Raw genomic sequence first — 24,968 nt, forward strand, 5'->3', positions numbered from 1 at the left:
CTTAAGGACTGAGCCCTTTTTCACCTTAAGGACTGAGCCCTTTTTTGCAATTTTGACCACCGTCGCTTTACGAATTAATAACTCAAACGCTTTTACCGAATATTCTGATTCTGAGAATGTTTTTTCGTGACATATTCTACTTTATTTTGGTGGTAAATTTTCGGCGTTACTTGCATCCTTTTTTGGTGAAAAATCCCAAAATTTCATGAAAATTTAGCATTTTTCTAACTTTGAAGCTCTCTACTTGTAAGGAAAATGGATATTCCCAATAAATTTTATTTTTTATTCACAAATACAATATGTCCACTTTATGTTGGCATCATAAAATGGACATATTTTTGCTTTTTGAAAAAATCTGAGGGCTTCAAAGTAGAGCAGCAATTTTCAAAAATTTCATGAAAATTGCTAAATCTGAAGGGACAGATGTTACAGAACTACAACTCCCAGCATGCCTGGGCAGTCTAGGCATGCTGAGAGTTGTAGTTTGGCAACATCTGGAGGGCTACCGTTTGGGCACCACTGTAACAGTGGTCTCCAAACTGTGACCCTCCAGATGTTGCAAAACTACAACAGCCTTTGGCTGTCTGGGCATGCTGGGAGTTGCAGTTTGGCCTTCCTAGTGGTTGCCACAGTAAAGATCACTTTACTTTCACTTTCATTTCCCCCCCACAGTCGTTTCCCTACCTGAGCCAGGATCTTTGCAGTCTCCAGCGACGATCAGCGGTCCCCAGGCATCTTCTCCTCCAGGTACCATCCTCCATCTTCTCCCCATGTTCCCCTCGACATCCAGGGGTGGGCAGAATGGGGGGTTGTCATGGCAACCCACTGTCCTGCTCTTCCATTGGTCAGAATCAGTTCTGACCAATGGCAGGGGATAGGAGGAGATCGCAGCACTGCGACCTCACTCCTATCCCTCAGGATGATCGGGGCTGTCACGGACAGCTCCAATCATCCCTATTTTCCGGGTGATCGGGTCACCAGAGACCCGATCAGCCCGGAATAGCAGAAAATCGCATGTCTGAATTGACATGCGATTTTCTGCGATCGCCGACATGTCTCAGGACCCCCCTGGGCGATGTGCCGGGATGCCTGCTGAATGATTTCAGCAGGCATCCCGGTCCGGTCCCCAACCGGCTAGCGGCGGGGACCGAAATTCCCTTAAGGACTCGGAATGCAGGGCGTATGCATACACCCGGCATCTTGAAGAGGTTAAAGGAGTACTTTGGTGAAAAACTTTTATTTTTTTTTAAATAAATTGGTGCCAGAAAGTTAAACAGATTTGTAAATTACTTCTATTAAAAAAATCTTTATCCTTCCAGTACATTTTAGCAGATGTATGCTACAGAGGAAATTCTTTTCTTTTTCAATTTCTTTTTTGTCTTGTCCACAGTGCTCTCGGCTGACACCTCTGTCCGTGTCAGGAACTGAGCAGCATAAGTTTGCAATGGGAATTTTCTCCTGCTCTGGACAGTTCCTGATGTGGGCATCAGGTGTCAGCAGAGAGCACTGTGGACAGACAGAAAAGAAATTCAAAAAGAAAATAATTTCCTCTGTAGCATACAGCTGGAAGTACTGGAAGGGTAAAGATTTTTTTTTATAGAAGTCATTTACAAAACTGTTTAGCTTTCTGGCACCAGTTGATATAAAAAAATTTTTTCGACCGGAGTACCCCTTTAAGGCAAAATAGTTTTGCAGCGAATAAAACAGCAATTCAGGCAAAGTAGAACATGCTATAGTTAAAGGATAAGTCTCATGCTCAAAAACATATCCCCGATAGGGGATACGTTTTAGATCGCGGGGGGGGTCCGAGCACTGGGGTCCCCCACAATCTCCTGTTTGGAGCCCCCATGCGCGAGCACAGGAACACGTCACGACCCCCACCTGAAGCGGGGGCCAACACGCCCCCTCCATATAGTTCTATGGAAGAGCCGAAGCTTGCCAAACGGGGCTCCAAACAAGAGATCGCTGGGGGCCCCAGCGCTCTGACCCCCCACGATCTAAAACTTATACCCTATCCTTTGGATAGGGGATACGTTTTTGAGCATGAGACTTATCCTTTAAAGGGAATCTGTCCGCTTTAATTCGCGTTCAAAACTACTTTATTGTACTACTATACTACTACACTATACTGTTAAATAGCTATACTATACTAATAAATAGCTGTTAGAGCAAGGAGACACTTGGTACCTTTCATATATCTGTCTGTGCTTCCATAACTTAGAAAGAGGTGCAAAGAGGCATACCAAGCCCCTGAAGTGCTGAGGCCTGGAATGCCTCCTCGCTTCCCCTCCCATCCCTGTCCCTTGATTAACAGTCAGCTTGAAGCCGAGTCCTGTTTCCCAATCTCACTGTGCATAGCTGTGTAAAGCTGCTTAGTTAGGGTGCATGCACACCATGTTTTTGCTATACAGTTCCCGTATACGGTCTCAAGTTAAAAACCATATGTCAAACGCATCATCCGGTTTAGTCCGTTTTGCATCTTATACGGTCTGTTTTGTCTGTTTTTTTTTTTTTCCCGTACCCAAAACCGTAGTCTACCACATTTTTTGGGGGAGTCAATGGGAACCGTACAGAACCATATGTGCGTACGGTTCCATACGGTTTTTGACTTTGCACATTTTTTTTTATTATTGGAATTTCAATCAAACAAGTGAAACTTTATTCAAAATGGAGTGAAAAGTTAAAAACTTACTTTTTTTTCTTAAAAAACAGATGCAACCGGACATAATTTTTCAAACCGTATACGGTTTTTCACCATATACAGGTTGAAATGTGTACACACGTTTTGATACAATTTAGTTAGGTTTTTTCCTGATACGGGAACTGTATTGCAAAAACGTGGTGTGCATGCACCCTTAAAGGAGATGTCCGGTGCTCACTTTTCTTATTTTATCCGTTCCGGGCTGAAAAATAAAACAAATTTTCTCTTACCTGCCTAGGCCCCCCCGGTGCTTCGGTACAGGTATTCGGTCCCCGGGCTGTATTCTTCTTACTTCCTGTTAGCCCGGCACGTCACAAGGAGCTTCAGCCTATCACCGGCCGCAGCGATGTCCCGCCTCGGCCAGTGATAGGCTGAAGCTCCGTGTGATGTGCCGGGCTAACAGGAAGTAAGGAGAATACAGCCCGGGGACCGAACGCCTGTACCGGAGCACCGGGGGAGCGTAGGCAGGCAAGAGAAAGCTTATTTTCTTTTTTTTTTTTTTGCAGCCCGGAACGGATACAATAGGAAAAGTGAGCACCGGACATGTCCTTTAAAGCGCTTAGATACTAGTATTTATGTATAATACTGGCCTTTTACTTTACCACTATTGCCAGCTCAGTAATGTTTCTAAGACAAATTGATGCCACAGTGACAAAATAGAAACAACACTTTTATCCCTTTGGTCTTATATTAGGCTCATATGGCTCTTATTAATATGAATGATTATAAAATTTCAAGCATCTGTACTAAAATCTTTCCTCCTTTAAATGTATTTTATAGAATGATGATGCATTAAGTGGAAATGAGCTTAAAAAGAAAGACAGCTCCCTGAGTAGTAATGTTCCTAGTATCAATGACATCCTGCACCAGCTGATAGACTTAGTAGACCGGTATTGGAATGGTTCTGGATCCCTTCTACAGAACCAGAGGTTCCTGAGTAAGTACACTGAAACATATTTGCTCACGCTGTCAGTATCTTTTTAGGCTGTAAAGGGGGTCCCTTTGTTTCCACACATCAATTTTACAGCCACAGTGTCTGCAATATTTTTGGCAGTTGTATTTTGGCACATAATTTGCAAAGTATTTTGGACCCAAAATACTTTCCAAATGAAAAAAAAGTGTCAAAAGCAAAGAAAAAGTTCATTTTAGACATTCTATTTACATTTTTTTCCTCATTGCAGCCATTAATAAATAATTGTATAAAATATTTGGATCTGCAGCAAAATCTGTAACACTGCATATACATATACACTGCATATACATAAATATAGAAAAAAAGACAAGGCCGCACATTCACATCATGTACAGAGATCCTTTCGTTCTCAGTAGGACTGCATGATTTAGGGAATATGCGCAATCACGATTATGGAGGTAAATATTTTGGTTTCAATATGTGATTGCGATATAATAAACTAATGGTGAATTCCCACAATTTCATGTCCAACCCCTCATTTCATATAGCCACACCCCCCGATTTTATGTTCATTGAATGAACATAAAATGGAGGGGATTGGATATGAAATGGGAAGAAATAAGCTTAATGCCTCCTCCGCATTTCCTGTGTCTGGCCTGGTACAGTCTGCACACACACTGGCATTGTTGGATTGCTCCCTCCCACGTGGCTGCACTGCACCATAAAGTGCTGGGAGAAAGGGACGTCCCTTAAAGGGGTACTCCTGCGGAAAACTTTTTTTTTTTTTTTAAATCAACTGGTGCCAGAAAGTTAAACAGATTTGTAAATTACTTCTATTAAAAAATCTTAATCCTTCCAATACATTTTATGGGCTGTATACTACAGAGGAAATGGTTTTCTTTTTGGATTTCTCTGATGTCATTACCACAGTGCTCTCTGCTGTCCATTTTAGGAACTGTCCAGAGCAGCATATGTTTGCTATGGGGATTTTCTCCTGCTATGGACAGTTCCAAAAATGGATAGCAGAGGTCAGCAGAGAGCACTGTGGTCATGACATCAGAGAAATCCAAAAAGAAAAGCATTTCTTCTGTAGTATATAGCCCCTTAAAGAAGTAGTCCGGCGCGCACTTTTTTCATTTTATCCCGTCCGGGCTGCAAAATAAAATAAAACAAACTTTCTCTTACCTGCCAACGAGCCCCCGGAGCTCCGGTACAGGTGTTCGGTCCCCGGGCTGTATTCTTCTTACTTCCTGTTAGCCCTGCACGTCACACGGAGCTTCAGCCTATCACTGGCCGAGGCGGGACATCGCTGCGGCTGGTGATAGGCTGAAGCTCCGTGTGACGTGCCGGGCTAACAGGAAGTAAGAAGAATACAGCCCGGGGACCGAACACCTGTACCGGAGCTCCGGGGGCTCGTTGGCTGGTAAGAGAAAGTTTGTTTTATTTTATTTTGCAGCCTGGACGGGATAAAATGAAAAAAGTGCGTGCCGGAGTACTCCTTTAAAAGTACTGGAAGGATTAAGATTTTTTAATAGAAGTTTTTTACAAATCTGTTTGGCACCAGTTGATTTAAAAAAAAAAAAGTTTTCCACCGGAGTACCCCTTTAAGGACTGGGGTTGTTTAGTTTTTTCCTTCTCGCCTTCTAATAGTCATAATGCTATAAATGTTCCACCTATAGACCCTTATGAGGCTTGTTTTGTGCGGCCACCAATTGTCCTTTGTAAGGACATCACAAATTTTACTGCAAAATCTACAGTAAAATTAAGAAGAAAAAAATGTCTGACGAGAAATAAAAAAATAAAAAACAATGGCTACTTTTTTTGTGGGGGTGTTTGTTTCTACACAGTGCATTTCTCAAAAAATGACACATTATCTATTTTCTGTAGGTCCACATGATTACTGTGATACCAAATTTTATAGGTTCTGTTTTAATTTACTCTAAAAATTATATCTTTTTAAAAAAGAAAAAAAAATCAGTATGCTTAAAATGTCCTCTTCTGACCCCTATAACTTTTTTTCCCCATATACAGGGCTGTATGGGAGGATTTTTTGTGCCATGATCTTTATGTACCATTTTTATTTTGATGGGACTTTTTGATCACTTTTTATAAAAAAAAATTTCCTGCTGTATGAAGTGACCAAAAATCAGCAATTCTGGACTTTGTATTTTTTGGCCCTTATGTTAGTATCACTACCGTTATATATTTTAATAGTTTGGACATTTATGCACGTGGCGATACCAAATATGTTTATTTTATTGGAAAAGGGGGGTGATTTAAACTAACCAGGGGAGGGGCTTTTTAACATTTATTGCCTTATTTTTTTATATTTTTTTTCCAAATTTTTCAGACAGTGTGTGTCCAGTTGTTGCAAAAGTACAACTCCCAGCATGCTCAGACAGCCAAAGGCTTACATGCATGCTGGGAGTTGTAGTTTTGCAACAACTGGAGATATCCGTATCTGCAATCCCAAGATTCGATCTGTGTAAGTGCTGTGCCGTAGAAGTCTATGGCACAGCATTGATTTATCAGAGCTCTATTACTACAGGCTGCCTGCATTATTGGAGCACTGATCAGACAGGAAGGAGGCAGGTAGGGACCCTCCGATCAGCTCCTCTGAGCTACCAGCACTTTATTCTATCCATTTTAGGCGCTACGATCAACTTTAATCGCAACATCTAAAGGGTTAATGCCGGGCATTACCCGGATGAGTGATGTCCGGCATTAGCCAGTAGGAAACAAGCTCAGCTCCTGAGCTAGCTTCATAAACCCGCCACACGGCTGCGCCATATACATACAGTGGCCAGTCGTGGAAGAGTTAAGTCGCCTCCTCCCAGCGCTAGGCACTGTTGGGAGGAGAGATAGTGAGACCTAGGCTGGAGGTGCCGGACCGCATGGGAGCTGATTCTACAGCCGGAGCCCGGTGACCGGCTTAGGTCCTGTGTTTCATCTGCTTGTCAGCTCCCATACAGTGCGGCCTGATTCCTTCAGCGTGGGGGCCACTTTTTTTTTTTTTTTTTTTGAAAGGGCAAAATCATTATTACAATTTGCAAAAATTACGATTGCGTTATATCGTGCAGGCCTAGTTCTCTGCATATTCAAAAAACTAAACAGGTTGTTAGTGCTAGGCTGTGACCACCACCGCCACAACACCAGTGTCCATAGGGGGGAATGACCCAGTGGCTGAGCAGCCCCAATACTGCTTGACCTAGCCCATGGTTCTGGACCGCTGCACAGCACCACACCAATGTGAACAGATGGTAAAATTCACTCACCATGTGCTCCTACTCTGAGGACTAAAAGACTGCTAGGAACAGACCTTTGTGCTGTCTCTTACGTGTGGACGTACTCTAAATAGGCCTGGGCTAAGTAGGTGGAGCAGAGTACTGGCCAGATAAAATTAAATAAATGAGTAAAAATACAATGGGGGTAATTTAACAAGGATGGTGTGGGTGAACAATTTTACACTTTTGTGTGGTGGCAATGTGTACATGCATCAAATGTATTAATTTATTAAATGGTTGTATGGTATGTGATAAATATGATGCTAGGACATTTTATTTATTTTTTATTTATTTTTTATTCCAATTCGGTACACCACTTTTTATGGTTCCTTCCTCCACAGCCAGTTTTGTAACCCAGGTTTGCGGGTGGTGTAGATTTGCAACACTGAGGGTTTTTGCGACAATTTAACCAAGTCGCACGAGAAAACTTTATAATCACTGAAGAAAAACAACTTGATTATGACATGCCTACACTATCAGGAGGAAATCATCTACTTGAAAAGGTGCAAAAAAAAAGTGTCAATAAGGAACTGCAACAAATTTTAGAGAAACAATATAGTCTACATACAATTATAAATTTCCCCCAATGTGACAAATATAGGAAAACAGACAAGTGTACGTTTTGATCAAAAAGTGCAAGCCCATTCGCCATGTCACAGCCACCTATGTAGAGCAGATCCATAATTTAAGGTCTGCAACTGTGAATAGATGTATTGTGGAATTCCACTTCCCCTCTGATGTCAATGGGGAAATAAACCAATGAATCTGCAGCATATGTGCAACACAAATTGGCATGGTGTGAATTTCAAATCTGCACCACAGGTCAATTTCCGTGCACATTTGGGGGGAGATTTATGAAAAGTTGCCCATAGCAACCAATCAGCTCCCTTCTTTCACTTTTAACAAGGCCTCTGCAAAATGAAAGAAGCAATCTGATTGGTTACTATGGGCAACTGGGCAACTTTCTCTATCAGCTCCATTGGGGGACACAGACCGTGGGTGTATGCTGCTGTCTCTAGGAGGTGACACTATGGCAACAAGAAAGTCTGTTCCTCCCAGCAGGATATACCCGCCTCCAGGCCCTGAGGTAATCAGTTTAAAGGGGTACTCCGGTGAAAACCTTTTTTCTTTTAAATCAACTGGTGCCAGAAAGTTAAACATATTTGTAAATTACTTCTATTAAAAAATCTTAATCCTTCCTGTACTTATTAGCTGCTGAATACTACAGAGGAAATTATTTTCTTTTTGGAATGCTCTCTGATGACATCACGAGCACAGTGCTCTCTGCTGAGGTTATAATAATAAGTCTTTATTTATTTATTTATTGTTGTCCTTTGTGGGATTTGAACCCAAGGCTCCAGCACTGCAAGGCAGCAGTGCTAACCACTAAGCCACCATGTTGCCCTTAGCATACATCTGCTATGCACGGTTGCTAAAATGGACAGAGATGTCAGCAGAGAGCACTGTGCTCGTGATGTTATCAGTGTCCCAAAAAGAAAGGAATTTCCTCTGTAGCATTCAGCAGCTAATAAGTACTGGAAGGATTAAGATTTTTTGATAGAAGTAATTTACAAATATGTTTAACTTTCTGGCACCAGTTGATTTAAAAGAAAAAAGGTTTTCACCGGAGTACCCCTTTAAGCTTAGTGTCTGAAGGAGGTGGACATGGTCTGGAATTTTTGTTTTCCTAGTATAGGGACGTGTTAGTTTTTTCATTCCTTTTTCTTTCATGTTTTCAGGTGGGGACTCAGGGACTCCGGTTCCCTGTTTCCCCATTGCGAGTAAGGGGGCATAGACATTGCATATATGCGCTGTTCACCCCCCCCTCGCCAACTGTCAGCGCCTGGGTTGGTACCTCATGGGTCCGGGTCCCCCTATTTCTCTGCTCGCCTCACTCGTGCATAGCAGCTAGGCGTGGTGCAGGGACAAAAAGCTACTGAAGACTTCACTGAAGACTCCATTAGGTAAGTTCTTCTGACTGAGGTAAGTACTTTCCCCTTTTCTCCTTAGGTGCGGACTTGCAACCTCTAGAGACCCCCTGTTTTTGGCCCACCTTTTCAGGTTATGGGGCTGGCTTATACAGGGCCTGAACTTTTATTGTGGGGGAGCAGTGGCATCTTAGGGGGCATGGACTTGCAACATCTGGAGACCCTCATTTTCTGGCCCACTTTTCAGGGTCCAAAGGGCTGGCCTGTGTTGGGGCTCTATTTTTTATTCAAAAAAAGGGGGAGCAATGGCAGAATGTATGGGTTACTGTTTTATGCACATGTGTGTGTGAGTGTGTTCTACTATGCGGCTTACAGCCGCGGCGCTTATTATGTAGCTGACAGCAGCGGCGCTTGTACTTTCAGGTGCATATAGCGCCGACTTGCTTTCACTTTCGGCAGCAGTCGGCTGCCGGCGGATATGTGTATCGCCCGCTCAGTTCCCTGCGGGCGCATATATACGGCTAACATATGCGCTCGGGGCAATGAGCGGGCGCCATTACTGTGTTTCTTCCCGGCAGCTGGGGTGCTATAGCTCCGCCCACAAGGCCGCCGGAGCTTACTGGAGGCGCGAATCGCCCTCCAATCAGCGCTGTGCGCGCGATTCAGGCGGCAGGGGCCAATCAAAGACAGTGCCCCTGCTTCAGGAACGCCCCTCTCAGGCTATTGGCTAGCTCCTCTCTGTCTGCATAGAGTGGTGTCTCCTCTCAGCAGGGACAGAGTGTTACAGTGTTGGGGTTAAAATCTTTCAGCTCTCACGCTGAATTACTGTCACAGGGGACACAAATCTGTTCCTCCCTCTAAACTGACAACCTGACTGCTAGTTTTTTATTTTGTCTGTATGACATATTATTCCAAAAATGCCTGGTTCTGCTGAGCCCACTGGCTCTGCCTGCTACACTGCTCCCCCAGACCCCCTAGCTTCCCGGATGTTACAGTTTCCGGTGGATTCGTCCGCCCCTCCAGCCTGGGGTTCTTCCTATCCCAGTGTATGGCTGACTTGACTCAAGTCTCCCTTTCGGTGGCTGAGGCCTTCCGTGACATGGTGTCTACCTTGAAGAGGTCTGCCCTGCGCCGGCCCTCTAGTGGGTCCAGCTCCTCTTTTCCACAGGCCTCACGCTCTCACAAGCGTACTAGGGGTGCTTTTTCACCCCGGGAAACCCTTCTTGGGAATCAGGGAGATTCTTCTTTGTCTTCTTCTTTGGGAGTCCCTGCTTCAGTTCCGCCCTGTCCGCGTCCAGTCGGACAACGCCACGGCCGTAGCGTACATAAATCGGCAAGGCGGCACTCGCTGCTCGGCAGCCATGGCCCAGGTGACAAAGGTTTTTCTTCTGGGCGGAAAACAAGGTTCCGGCCATTTGGCGATTCACATTCCGGGTGTGCTCTTCTGGGAAGCGAATTTCCTTAGCCGGTTCTCAGTCAACCCTGGAGAGTGGTCCCTGCATCCAGAGGTCTTCGCGCAGATCTGCGACCTCTGGGGCATTCCAGACGTGGACCTCTTCGCGTCGGCACAATCGGAAGATTCTTCCATTTTGTCAATGTTCCGGGACCCCCTGGCTCTAGCCGTGGACGCCCTGGTGATTCCTTGGGCGGGGTTTGCTCTGCCCTATCTGTTCCCTCCCCTTCCGCTCCTTCCCAGGGTTCTGAGGAAGCCCAAAGCGGAGGACGTTCCTGCCATACTGGTAGCTCCAGTTTGGCCCCATAGGTCGTGGTACGCCGACGTGGTCAGGCTCCTGGACGACACTCCACTTACTGTCTCAGGGTCCTCTTTGCCACCCCATTTTACAGTCGCAGCATTTGACAGCGTGGCTGTTGAGTCCGCTGTTTTGAGAACCCGTGGTTCTCTTCCCAAGTCATTTGCACCATGTTCAGGGCTCGCAAGCTTTCCTCGGCGAAAATTTACCACCGTACCTGGCGGTCTTATTTCGTTGGTGTGAAGCTCAGGTTTTGTCTCCTGTTACCTTTTCTGTTCCCCGTCTTCTTGCAGTCGGGATTGGGACTGGGGTTGTCTTTCAGTTCCCTTAAGGGTCAGGTTTCGGCCTTTTCTATTCCTTTCCAGCGTCCTCTGGCTTCTAATTTTCATGTCCGGATCTTCCTTCAAGGAGTGGCGCATGCTGCCCCTCCTTATCGGTCACCTTCTCCCCCTTGGGACTTGAATCTGGTTCTGGGTGTCCTCCAAGGTGAACCTTTTGAACCCCTTATGGAAGGTGTCCCTGCGCCTCTTTTCTTGGAAAGTGGCGTTTCTTGTTGCTATCACCTCCATTCGGAGGGTGTCTGAATTGGCAGCTCTCTTCTGCCATTCTCCATTTCTGGTGATTCACCAGGACAAGGTTGTCTTCTGACCAGATCCTTCCTTTTTGTCTAAGGTTGTTTCGGCCTTTCATCTCAATGAGGACATTGTTCTTCCGTCCTTTTGTCCCACTCCGTCTCATCCTAAGGAGCATTTACTCCACAAACTGGATGTGGTTCGGGCTGTTAGGTATTACCTCTCTATCTCCTCTTCGCTTCGTCAGTGTGATTCCTTTTTCGTCCTTACGGAAAGGCGTCGTAAGGGACAGCCTGCTTCCAAGGCAACCACTTCTCGGTGGATCCGGTCTGCCATTTTGGAAGCCTATCGCTGAAGGGGGAAGATTCCTCCCTTCAGAGTTGTGGCTCATTCTACCCGCTTCTGTTGGGGCATCCTGGGCTCTCCAGAACAAAGCCTCGGCCTCGCAGATTGCAAGGCGGTTACTTGGTCGTCTTTGCACACTTTCTCGGTTCTACTGGGTTCATACCTTCGCATTGGCTGATGCTAGTCTGGGCCGTAAACTGCTGCAGGTGGCAGTGGAACAGCTGTCTGCCTGTCTGATTATCTGCCCACCCAAGGGACGGATTTGGTACGTCCCATGGTCTGTGTCCCCCAATGGAGCCGATAGAGAAAAGTAGATTTTTTTAACACTTACCGTAAAATCTCTTTCTCGAAGGATCCATTGGGGGACACAGCTCCTGCCCCTTTTGGGTTTCTCTTTTGTTCTCTGTCCGAGGGTGTGTTAAGTTATATATTTTCTTCTGTTCTCGGACAGTTCGTGTTTTTTCCTTGTCCTGTCGGTCCTCTCCTATTGCTCTAGTACTTAAACTGATTACCTCAGGGCCTGGAGACTGGTATATCCTGCTGGGAGGAGCCGACTTTCTTGTTGCCATAGTGTCACCTCCTAGAGACAGCAGCATACACCCACGGTCTGTGTCCCCCAATGGATCCTTCGAGAGAGAGATTTTACAGTAAGTGTTAAAAAATCTCCTTTTTCCTTTTGCACAGGTTTTGATGGATCTCCTCCTTTGTGTTTATTTCTTCAGCGTGTTTCATCCATTTTGTTGCTACAGTAAATGTTGTTGATTTTCTGCATGGAAATTCTCTCTGGAAAATCCACAATAAACATACAAAATGTTGATGAAACATTAATGTAAGTACAAAAATCAGTATTAATGCCTGGAAATCTAAAATAGATAACTTATTTTTTTACACCAGGACCTGCTCAGGACCTGCTCTCACGCCTGACATCTGTGAAACAGACATCATATGTGGATTCTGCAGTCAGCCCTGGACAAGATGAAGATAGCAAGACCACAGTAAGTTGTTTGTGACATAAGCATACGCCAATCTTAATTTTTGCAATTAAATTTTTTCCTAATTGCCTTTTTTTTAAGAGCCATAACTTTTTTTTTTCATCCATAGAACCATATCCAGAGAACCATAAACATGATTGTAGCATCAAATTGAAAACCCAATGAGTTTTTTTATTTTACAGTGCACTTACAGAAAAAGGGACATGTTACCTTTATGCTGTGGGTCAGTATGATCAGTGATGCCCAATTTATAGTATAAAAAGGGAGGCAGTCCTGCTAGGGTTGTCTTGACACCAGATGCGTTTCGGGGAGCTGCGTCCCCTTTTTCAATGGTGGAGGTTCAGGAAGACTGTCTTCCTGAACCTCCACCATTGAAAAAGGGGACGCAGCTCCCCGAAACGTGTCTGGTGTTAAGACAACCCTGCACATCATCTGAGACAATCGTTACCGCATTGCCGGTCCTCACCTACCCTCTCACCTGCTCCCCGTGCCGTCGGGGTAGAGCGGATACCTCCAGCGCTGCCATACACTGCTACGATCGCTAGGCTTCCCAGCGCTGCCACACGCTGCTTCCCAGCCATCATCTCCGACCCCCAGCACCGGATCCTATCACCCTCCTACATTTCTCCCGTGCCGCCGAGACAGAGGGACGTGCATCCGGATCGCAAGCACAGCCGCACACATCTGACCGTGCACACTGTAGCCGATAAGAGGCACAAAGTGCCTGAACTGTATAGCGATTGCCCTCTTGCATTCAGTCCCCGTGCCGTCAGGGTAGAGGGGGCATCGCCTGTATCTCTGCACCTAAAAACGTTTATAGTGGGCCCCAATCTGGGAGGCTCCAGAGCTACTGAAAATTGCCCTATTGGATTATTAACTTTGCCATACACTTTCATCTGGATTAATGCCGGCTCCTATAATATGACCAGGGATGTGGAAATTCTATCGCCCGACGCCTGGAACAAGTAGTTTTGGGCGCCTGGCAGGTGAATTGTTTATAGATTTAGCCCTGTATCGGGCTAGCAGGGACAGACCGACGTCCCCCTTATTTTTCTTTAATGCCGGTGTGAGGCGCAGGAGCGGATGGAAGTCTACACCTCACTCCGGAGCTCAGAGTGTATGGAGGGGGCGGCGGCCTCCAGCTGACCGCAGAGTCCACTTATCTCCCCTCCCGGAGGATGTAGCTCTACACAAGAAGACACAGCAGGGTGAGAGAAAGGACGTAAGACAGCTCGGCACACAGCTCCCCCGCACACAGCTCTATGGGATTTTCAAACCCATGTAACCTCACACCGGCCGGGACTGCAGCTCTGATATCCACTCATGGCGGCTCAGGTGAGGAGGCAGAGAATGCAGGCGGCGGGGACAGGAAGGGTGGTTGTGTATGTATGGTGTGAGTGTATGTGTGATGTGTATGTAATGTATGATGTGTGTATGATGTCTGTCTGTGTGTGATGTGTATGTAATGTATGATGTGTGTATGATGTCTATGTGTGATGTGTATGTAATGTATAATGTGTGTATGATGTCTATGTGTGATGTGTATGTAATGTATAATGTGTGTATGATGTCTATGTGTGATGTGTATGTAATGTATAATGTGTGTATGATGTCTATGTGTGATGTGTATATAATGTATAATGTGTGTATGATGTCTATGTGTGATGTGTATGTAATGTATAATGTGTGTATGATGTCTATGTGTGATGTGTATGTAATGTATAATGTGTGTATGATGTCTATGTGTGATGTGTATGTAATGTATAATGTGTGTATGATGTCTATGTGTGATGTGTATGTAATGTATAATGTTATACCAAAAGAAACCAAAAGGGCTAACAGCCACAGCTGGTCCACATTACATATTTCCACCAACAAAACAACCAGACTGTGTTTAATATATGAATACAATTTATTAACATATATGCAAAAGATGGCATACATTTAAAATGAGAAAGAATAAAAAACGGCACCAGAGTCACAACTGCAGAAGATGGGAGACGGCAGGATGGAAGTCAATACATGGAGTGCATAATATACAGGGGGAATAAGCACGGTATCTTAATGGTACAAAACATGTGGGACTGGTTGACAAGAACAGTCAAAGAATAAATAATCTTTACATTTCAAGAAATGAAACCAATATACCACAAAAGTAATGATATAACCTGTGAAAAGACATGAAAAAGCTAACAATGTTAGACAAACCACACAAAAGGTCCTCCTGCCATGCAGACACACACCTGCCAGCTCCTACCCCAACGTACGTTTCGCCTGTGCTTCGCCTGTGACTTCCATCCTGCCGTCTCCCATCTTCTGCAGTTGTGACTCTAGTGCCGTTTTTTATTCTTTCTCATTTTAAATGTATGTCATCTTTTGCATATATGTTAATAAATTGTATTCATATATTAAACACAGTCTGGTTCTGTTTTGTTGGTGGATATATGTAATGTATAATGTGTGTATGATGTCTATGTGTGATGTGTATGTAATGTATAATGTGTGTATGATGTCTGTCTGTGTGATGTGTATGTAATGTATAATGTGTGTATGTAATGTATAATGTGTGATGTCTGTGTGTGATGTGTATGTAATGTATAATGTGTGTATGATGTCTGTCTATGTGAGATGTGTGTGTAATGTATAATGTGTGTATGAAGTCTGTCTAAGTTTGTGTGTATGCATGTGATGTATGGTGTGGGGGGGAGCGGTGGGTGTATGTATGTATGATGTGTGCATATGTATGGTGTGAGTGTGTGTGATGTGTATGTAATGTATAATGTGTGTATGATGTCTGTCTATGTGAGATGTGTGTGTAATGTATAATGTGTGTATGAAGTCTGTCTAAGTTTGTGTGTATGCATGTGATGTATGGTGTGGGGGGGAGCGGTGGGTGTATGTATGATGTGTGCATATGTATGGTGTGAGTGTGTGTGATGTGTGTATGTAATGTATGATGTGTGTGTGATGTCTGTGAAAGTGTGATGTGTGTATGTATATGATGTGGGGGGGGGGCAGCGGCGGGTGGATGTGTGATGTGTGTATGTATGTAATGTATGATGTGGGGGGGGGGGGGGGGGGGCACTGCCGCCGCCGCCAGTTGTGCCATCTAATTTTATTTTTAGTGGCTTCTGGCCCCCCGCACTGAATTGCACCCCCAGAATCCTCCCCTTCATACTCACCCGCCAACCAAGAGCCCCACGGATACATGCAAACACGCCCGAACCAAAACTACAACTCCCAGCATGTTGCACCATAACCTAAACTGTAGAACTATAAAGTGTAACATGCTGGGAGATGTAGTTTTGGTTCGGGTCAGCTGCAGAGCTATAGGCTGCATCAGGGCATGCTGGGTGTTGTAGTTACTAACTGCAATTCCCAGTATTCCTTGACACATCCTATGGCTCTGCAGCTGACACAAACCAAAACTACAACTTCCAGCATGTTACACAATAACCTTAACTGTACTACTATACAGTGCAACATGCTGCAACACCCACACAACCATAGGATGTATCAGGGCATGCTGGGTGTTGTAGTTATCTAGTAACTAAATGCAACTTCCAGCATTTTCTGACACAAAATGCAGCACATAAACAGGAGAAGCAGAACCCCCCCCCCCCCAGTAACACATAAGTCCCTATGAAGACTGAAAAATAGTGATTAAAATATTTTAAAAAGTGCGTATACATGTGAATAAGCCCCTTTCCTAATAAAAGTTTCCAATTTTCTTTAAATAAAAATAATGTACAAAAATAAACATAAGTGGTATTGCTGCATGTGGAAATGTCCAGGCTTTTAAAATATAATGTTAATTAAACCGTACGGTGTAAATGTAAAAGAATAGTCCAGAATTGCTCATTTTTGGTCACTTCATATGAGAAATTTTTTATGGTGATCAAAAAGTTATATCTAGACTTTTCTGTGGTTGTCTCGGGCATAAAAGGAGCTACAGCTCTCCCGCCGCTAATAGCCTGGCATACTGCGATCACCGGGGCCGCTATTAAACCATTAGATCAGCGCTGTCTAAGTTAACTGCAGTGTCTAAAGGATCTTGTATCCATCCCTGGTGGTCTAGTGGGGGGGGATTGTACTATTTTGGTGGAAATTATTTCATCTACAAGGACAAGTGGATTTTCTTGAGGGACAAGTAGATTGTGTTCCGCTTTAGCCCCTTGGACAAGTAGATTTTTTTAAATTTCCACACCCCTGATGACTTTACAGTATAACTAAACAGACACTGTCCCATTGCCCCACTTTCATTGTCTCATAGTCCAATTGTCACTGTTTATATTTTAGATTTTTAGTATTTTATACCATTGTAAACATTTTATCTAGTGACCAGTCTGCGACAAGGGCCCTGCCGCAGACCTCACATCATTTTCTAAATAAATGTCATTATTTTATGCTATTTTAGACACGTTTTCTCTTTCTCTTTCTTCAAATTTTTGACCATATATCTTTTACTCTTACCTAGCCTAGCAGGACTGCCTCCCTTTTTATACTATCAGTACTCTTTTTTGGCACATGGGTATGTGCAGCGCAGTATCCTCGGTATAGGTTTTCCCTCTTTTTTTACGTTGAGCTTCCAAATTTTTTGTATATTTTCGATGCCCAATTTATATTGCTTTTGTTTTACTTTACAACTGTTATTTTTTTTAAATATATATTTGCATAATAATACTGACCCCTATAACATTATTGTTCTCTCTACATGGCTGTATGAGGGCTCACATTTGCACCATGATCTTTAGTTTTTATTGGTACCAAGTCTCCTACACCTGCTGTAAGTTCTCGAATTGTTATTTTTACTTGTCTGATCCTTTGCTTCCCCCAGAGGTGCTTTCAGTTTCTTAGTTTTTCATATTTGTAGCATGTAGCAAAACTAAAAAGGCAATGTCAGGTGTGGCTTTTTTTCTAGAAGCACACAGTCCATTGGTTGTGTATGGTATTGTGTTTTTTTTTTTTTTTAAATTAAAGTTTTGTTTTATTTCATTTAAGAGAATGTGTCTTAGCTGAGATACCACACATTATCGGTGGGCAGCAGTGCACCTGTATTTGGAAGAATTAATTTTCTAATCCAGAGCAACCCCTTGTGGGTGGTTTCACACATTGCTTATTTCCAAAAGAAGCCGTATTTTTTTTGCCATTTTTACTCATGTTTTTTTTGAGGAAAAAAATCCTTTGGCCAGATGTTTGCTGGACATCATTAACCCCTTAAGGACAATAGCCATAAATGTACATCCCTGTGCCCTGGTACTAAAAGGAGATGTCCAGTACGGACTATTCTTATTCCATCCTGCACAGGTTGCAAAAAAGAGAAAACAAACTTTCACTTACCTTTTTACGTTCCCCCGGAGCTTCGCAACAGCTGATCGGTCGGCCAGGGCTGTCTGCTTCCTACTTCTTTTAGCCCGGGATGTCACATGGCATGAAAAGCTCTCTAGATGTTGCTAGGCAACTGACCGGCTTTCGTAGGATCCAGAGAGCCGCATCGCCGTCCTCTGCTGCCGCCGATCGACGCCCACTGCCGCCGCTGGTAAGTGGACCTTCGGCGCCGTTCACCATCGGTTCCCCCGCTCTGTCCGGACTACAGTGGGTGGGCAGAGCAGGGGAACCGAACGTTAACACCCCCGCCCCCGATCTGCTATTGGTTGTCTCTTCCGAATGACCAATAGCAGGCATAGGAGGGGTGGCACCCCTGCTACCTCACACCTATCCCTTCAGGGGAATAGTGGGTGTCTTGGAAACTCCGATCCCCCTTATTTTCCGGGTCACCAGAGACCTGTATGACCAGGAATCGCTACAAATCGCCAGTGTGAATTCACCGGCGATTTGCACAGATTGCCAACAAGGGGGGTACTCAGGACCCCCCTGGGCATTTGCACAGGGTGACTGCTGATAGATATCAGCAGTCAGTCCGATCCCTACCCGGCACGCGGCGGGGGATAGAAATTCCCACAGGCGTACAGGTAGGCCCTAGATCCTTAAGTACCAGGGAGCGAAGGCGTACCTGTATGCCCTGGGTCCCTAAGTGGTTAAAGGGGTACTCTGGTAGAAAACTTTTTTTTTTTTTTTTTAAATAAACCGGTGCCAGAAAGTTAAACAGATTTGTAAATGACTTCTATTAAAAAAATCTTAATCTTTCCAGTACCTATTAGCTGCTGAATACTACAGAGGCAATTTTTTTTTTTTTTGAACACACTGCTCTCTGCTGACGTCTCTGTTCATTTTAGGAACTATCCAGAGCAGCGTATGTTTGCTATGGGGATTTTCTTCAGTTCCTGAAATGGACAGAGATGCCAGCAGAGAGCACTGTGCTCGTGATGTCAACAGCGAGCTCTGCGTTCGAAAAAGAAAAATTTCCTCTGTAGTACTGGAAGGATTAAGATTTTTTTAATAGAAGTAATTTACAAATCTGTTTATCTTTCTGGCACAAGTTGATTTTAAAAAAAAAGTACCCCTTTAACGACACAGGAAGTAAATGTACGTCCTGATGAGCTGGTACTTAACGCACCAGGACGTACATTTACGTCCTATGCATAACCGCGAGCATCAGAGCGATGCTCGCGTCATGCGTGTCAGGTCCCGGCTGCTGATAGCAGCCAGGGACCCGCCCGTAATGGCGGACATCCGCAATCGCGCAGATGTCCGCCATTAACCCCTCAGATGCCGTGATCAATACAGATCACCGCATCTGCAGCATCACGGTACTTTGAATGGATGCGGCTATCCGATTATCGAGCATGGCAGCCGGAGGTCCCCTCACCTGCCTCCGCTGCCTTCCACGGGTCTTCTGCTCTGGTCTGCGATCGAGCAGACCAGAGCAGAACATGACAGAAAATAATGATCAGTGCTATGTCCTATGCATAGCACTGAACAGTATTAGCAATCAAATGATTGCTATAAATAGTCCCCTATGATGACTATTAAAGTGTAAAAAAAAAAAAAGTGAAAAACCCGCTCCCCCAATAAAAACGTAAATTTCCCTATTTCACCCCCAAAAAGTGTAAAAAAAAAAGTCCAAAATTGCTTTTTTTTTATAACATTTTATTCCAAACTTTTTAATAAAAAAAAGTATTAAAAGTTTTATATAAGCAAATATGGTATCAATAAAAAGTACAGATCACGGCGCAAAAAATGAGCCCTCATACTGCCGCTTATACGGAAAAATGAAAAAGTTATAGGTCTTCAAAATAGGGGAATTTTAAACGTACTAATTTGGTTAAACAGTTTGCGTTTTTTTTTTTAAATGCAACAGTAATAGAAAAGTATATTATACATGGGTATATTTTAATTGTATTGACCCAAAGAATAAAGAACACATGTAATTTTTACCGTAAGTTGTACGGCATGAAAATTAAACCTTCCAAAATTTGCTAAATTGCGGTTTTCTTTTTAATTTCCCCACACAAATAGTAATTTTTTGATTGCGCCATACATTTTATGGTAAAGTGAGTGATGGCATTACAACGGACAACTGGTTGCGCAAAAAACAAGCCCTCATACTAGTCTGTGGATGAAAATATAAGAGTTATGATTTTTTGAAGACGAGGAGGAGAAAACGTAAAAATTAAATTTTCTGAGTCCTTAAGGCCAAAATGTCCTTAAGGGGTTAAAGACCAGGCCAATTTTCGTTTTGCACTTTTTTTTCTCCTCCCAGTCTAAAAACCATAGCGTTTTGTTTTTTTTTGCCTCATTTATGCTTTGTAATGACATCACTTTTTTTTTTTTATAACAATCTGCGATGAAACAAAATTAATTTGCGGGTTGAATAAAAAAAAAAAAGAATAATAATTTGCAGCTTTTGGTTGCTTCAGTTTCTTCGCAGCGCACTTTTCTGTAAAAATGACTCCTTATCTTTGTTTAATTTGCTCACACGAATAATTTTTTTATTGCACCATACATTTTATAGTAAAATGTTATACATTATGCTGTGCAAAAAACCTACAGGCCAAAATGTGCTGTCATTAAGGGGTTAAGAAAATTAACAACACTGCATTTTTGTCATGTTTTTTCTTGCCTGAGATCTGTTCTTTATCGGTCAGTAGGCATTTAAAAAAAAATAATAATAAAATAAAAAGTCATGCTAGAAGTGTTATTTTTATTTTTATTTTTTTAACCTGGTTGTGAAATTTTCCTTCCAATTAATTTAAAACCAATCACAGCTCAGGTTTCATATCTTAAAAGGGGTTATCCGGCAATATCGAAACAGCTAATTTCCTCAAAAAACAGCAACACACCTGTCTTCAGGTTGTTTGTGGTATTACAACATGGCTCAATTCAATACAACTGAGCTGTAATCCCATACATAACCTGAGCATGGGAATGGTGCTATTTTGTCAAGAAAACAACAGTTTTTTTTTAAATCCTGGATAACCCCTTTAACAAGCAAAACCCACCAGTTTTTGTCTCCAACAGACTGATTAATCTGGGCCATAAACTGGTTTTTCATTAATGATCATAATAGATCTGTGAATGTGTGTTGTATTCTTTTTGGTGCTTTCTTGTGGTATTTTTATATTCTTTGGGAGAAATTCATGAATTGAAAAAAAGATTGAGAATAAAACACTGGTGAAATAAAACCCTGAAGTTTTGTAAGGCACTGTTTCTTCAAACACTATTTTGGGGCGAGTTCACAGATCACGTATATATTGCAAAATCGGCACCAAAATTTTAGAACAGAAGTACGAGTGAATGGAGTTTTGACTAACAAATTTACAAATTTGTAAAAAATTGTAAAAAAATCTGCAGCAGATTAAAGCCTAACCGCAAATGTTTACAATGTATTTTACTATTTGCTATGCAAAGTGAAAGTTGTTCCTATATACGGATGATGAACATTATTTTACTGCAGATTTTAGTAAAAATTTATTGGCCAGATCAACACCACAATTTTTGCGCTTGTAAAATAAACCTTTGTGCTTCCTCATCTGTTCCCATAATTCTCACAGATTTCAGTGGAGAAAGCAATGCACATAACCATCCAATCTACATCCGGAGGCATCCACTGCAGTTGCAGAAAAATTGTCTCTACCAAAGTAAACCAAAATTGACTAACCAATGGTATTGTATTTTTTCTCTGCTTTTAGGACTCTGTAAGATTAAAGTTGATAAAAGTCATGGAGGAAAATCACTTTCTGCGGACCAAGGTGTATAAACTGGAGAACCAAACGGCTAGAAATGAAGGGTCATGGGGTCCATCATTACCCCAAGGTACTTTTCTTTAAAGCTGTGCTGTGAATGGTTGGATACAGGACAGAAGTTTGCAGTAACCGAATATAAGCTTTTGTCTTTCAGATGATCTTCGGCAGAAGTACGAGCAGCTGAGCCTTCAAGTAGAATCTTTACAGCAGCAGCTGGAAAAGAGCAATAAACTGCAAGAGACTGTTAGCCTGTTACACAACAGCCAGAGGTATGTATATTTGGGCACTAAAGTATTTTCCAACTACATCCCCCTGGCATATAAAAGGGGTACTCCACTGAATTTTTTTCCCCTTCCGTCGCTACCCCGATGTACTGATATAGCTCTTCTGTCTTATGGGCCCCGGTTCTCTTCCGCATTCTGGGGCCAAACACTTAACCCCTTAAGGACTCAGCCCATTTTGGCCTTAAGGACTCAGACAATTTAATTTTTACGTTTTCATTTTTTCCTCCTCGCCTTCTAAAAATCATAACTCTTTTATATTTTCATCCACAGACTAGTATGAGGGCTTGTTTTTTGCGCGACCAGTTGTCCTTTGTAATGACATCACTCATTATATCATAAAATGTATGGCGCAACCAAAAAACACTATTTTTGTGGGGAAATTAAAAAGAAAAACGCAATTTTGCTAATTTTGGAAGGTTTCGTTTTCACGCCGTACAATTTACGGTAAAAATGACGTGTGTTCTTTATGCTGAGGGTCAATACGATTAAAATGATACCCATTATTACATACTTTTATATTATTGTTGTGCTTAAAAAAAATCACAAACTTTTTAACCAAATTAGTACGTTTATAATCCCTTTATTTTGATGACCTCTAATTTTTTTATTTTTCCGTATAAGCGGCGGTATGAGGGCTCATTTTTTGCGCCATGATCTGTACTTTTTTTATACCACATTTGCATATAAAAAACTTTTAATACATTTTTTATAACTTTTTTTAAAATAAAATTTATTAAAAAAGTAGCAATTTTGGACTTTTTTTTTTTTTTACGTTCACGCCGTTCACCGTACAGGATCATTAACATTTTATTTTAATAGTTCGGACATTTACGCACGCGGCGATACCAAATATGTCTATAAAATTTATTTTTTACGCTTTTTGGGGGTAAAATAGGAAAAAACATACGTTTTACTTTTTTATTGGGGGGAGGGGATTTTTCACTTTTTTTTTTTACTTTTACATTTTTTTGACTTTTTTTTTTTTTTTACACTTGAATAGTCCCCATAGGGGACTATTCATAGCAATACCATGATTGCTAATACTGATCTGTTCTATGTATAGGACATAGAATAGATCAGTGTTATCGGCTATCTTCTGCTCTGGTCTGCTCGATCTCAGACCAGAGCAGGAGACGCCGGGAGCCGGAAGGAGGAAGGTGAGGGGACCTCCGTGCGGCGTTCTGAATGATCAGATCCCCGCAGCAGCGCTGCGGGCGATCCGATCATTCATTGAAATCGCGCACTGCCGCAGATGCCGGGATCTGTATTGATCCCGGCACCTGAGGGGTTAATGGCGGACGCCCGCAAGATCGCGGGCGTCCGCCATTGCCGCCGGGTCCCTGGCTGCGATCAGCAGCCGGGATCAGCCGTGCATGACACGGCATCGCTCCGATGCCTGCGGTTATTCACAGGACGTAAATGTACGTCCTGGTGCGTTAAGTACCACCGCACCAGGACATACATTTACGTCCTGCGTCCTTAAGGGGTTAACACTGCTAAGCTTGTTGCTGGCCACAGCAATGTTTCACCTCGGCTAGTGATACGCTGAGTGCAGATGTGACTGTTTTGAATGGAGGGCTAAAAAAATTCAAAGTGAATAAAACAGTCACATCTGATACTCGGCGTATCACTGGCCGAGGTGGAACATTGCTGTGGCCAGCAACAAGCTTAGCAGTGTTAAGTGTTTGGCCCCAGAAGACAGAAGAGCTATATCAGCACATTGGGGGGGGGGGGGGGGGGGGCAAAAAATTCAGTGGAGTACCCCTTAAATATCATAACAAGAAACAAAAAACATTCAGGTTCCAATAGTTTTTTGGTAATAGATTTCATTTAACTTAAAGAACTTAATATACATTATTACAACCATCTAGGCACCACAATATAAGATAATAAACCTGTATATGGATATTAATATATAGAATAGTGTTTGAGGTACAAAAATAAATACATTTTTATATATCTTTTTTCCCTTCTCCTTTTCACCACTGCAAGGCTATTAACCCTATAGATGCCACGATCAAAGCTAACCGTGGGACCTAAAGCCGGCAACTTAATGTTGCTGGCTGGTTGCTATAGGTGATCTGGACCACCGCAGGGCAATCACACTGTCCCAATCACTTTAACTGATGGCCGGAGGGTCCCTACCTTCCTCCGTGCCTTTGGATCTTCTTTATGTTGCTCTAGCCTGCTTTGGAAGGCAAAAGCAACAGACTGCAGATAACATTGATCAATGCTGTGTAATAGCACAGCATTGATCATTATTAGGAATCAAAATATTCCATTTTAAAAAAAAGGATAATGAATAATAATAAATAAGTGTATAACCCTCCCCCTAATAAGTTTGAATCACCCCCATTTTATAAATATAATGTAAAAAAAAAAAAAAAAAAAAGTGGTATCGCCACATGTGTAACGGTCTGAATTAAAATATAATTTTACTTAATCTGCACAATAAGTGGCGTAAACATAAAAAAAAGTTCAGAATTGCGCATTTTTGGTCACGTCTTAGAGCAGAAAAAAAATCCATAAAAAGTGATCAAAGTCCATTAAAAACAAAAATGGTACCATTAAAAACTGCTGTTCACGGCGCAAAATATAGCCCTGTATGTGGAAAAATAAAGTTATGGGGTCATAATGGGACAATTTTAAGCCTACTAATTTTATTTCAAAAAGTGATACTTTTTTTCACTTGCAAATTAAAACAAAACCTATTTAAATTGGGTATCATTGTAATTGTATAGACCTACAGAATAAAAGATAATTTTTACCAAAAAGTGTACTACGTAAAACGCAACAATGACTTTTTCCTAATTTTGCTCCACAAATAATTTTGTTTTGGCTTCACCATACATTTTGTGGCAAAATGAGCGATGTTATTACAAAGTACAATAAGTCCCACAAATAACAAGCCCTATAGATGAAATTTGGTTATAGATTTTAACCCCTTAAGGACTGAGCCCTTTTTCACCTTAAGGACTCAGCCATTTTTTGCAATTCTGACCACTGTCACTTTAAACATTAATAACTCTGGAATGCTTTTAGTTATCAATCT

At 42.5% G+C, this 24,968-nt stretch overlaps 1 protein-coding gene across 4 annotated transcripts in view; it reads left to right on the forward strand.

The window, feature by feature from the left end:
- Positions 1 to 24,968, forward strand: part of LOC130276365 (leucine-rich repeat-containing protein 36-like) — a 76,279-nt gene that overhangs the window by 21,832 nt on the left and 29,479 nt on the right. For all 4 annotated transcript variants that reach the window (XM_056525623.1, XM_056525624.1, XM_056525622.1 and 1 more), the window contains exons 10-13: positions 3,482 to 3,638; positions 12,389 to 12,489; positions 21,579 to 21,702; positions 21,787 to 21,901. In XM_056525623.1, coding sequence (XP_056381598.1) covers positions 3,482 to 3,638; positions 12,389 to 12,489; positions 21,579 to 21,702; positions 21,787 to 21,901 — 497 coding nt within the window. The remainder of the gene's footprint in view (positions 1 to 3,481; positions 3,639 to 12,388; positions 12,490 to 21,578; positions 21,703 to 21,786; positions 21,902 to 24,968) is intronic.

This window comes from Hyla sarda, chromosome 6 (genome assembly GCF_029499605.1).
Source record: "Hyla sarda isolate aHylSar1 chromosome 6, aHylSar1.hap1, whole genome shotgun sequence".
In the NCBI taxonomy this organism is placed as follows: Eukaryota; Metazoa; Chordata; class Amphibia; order Anura; family Hylidae; genus Hyla; species Hyla sarda.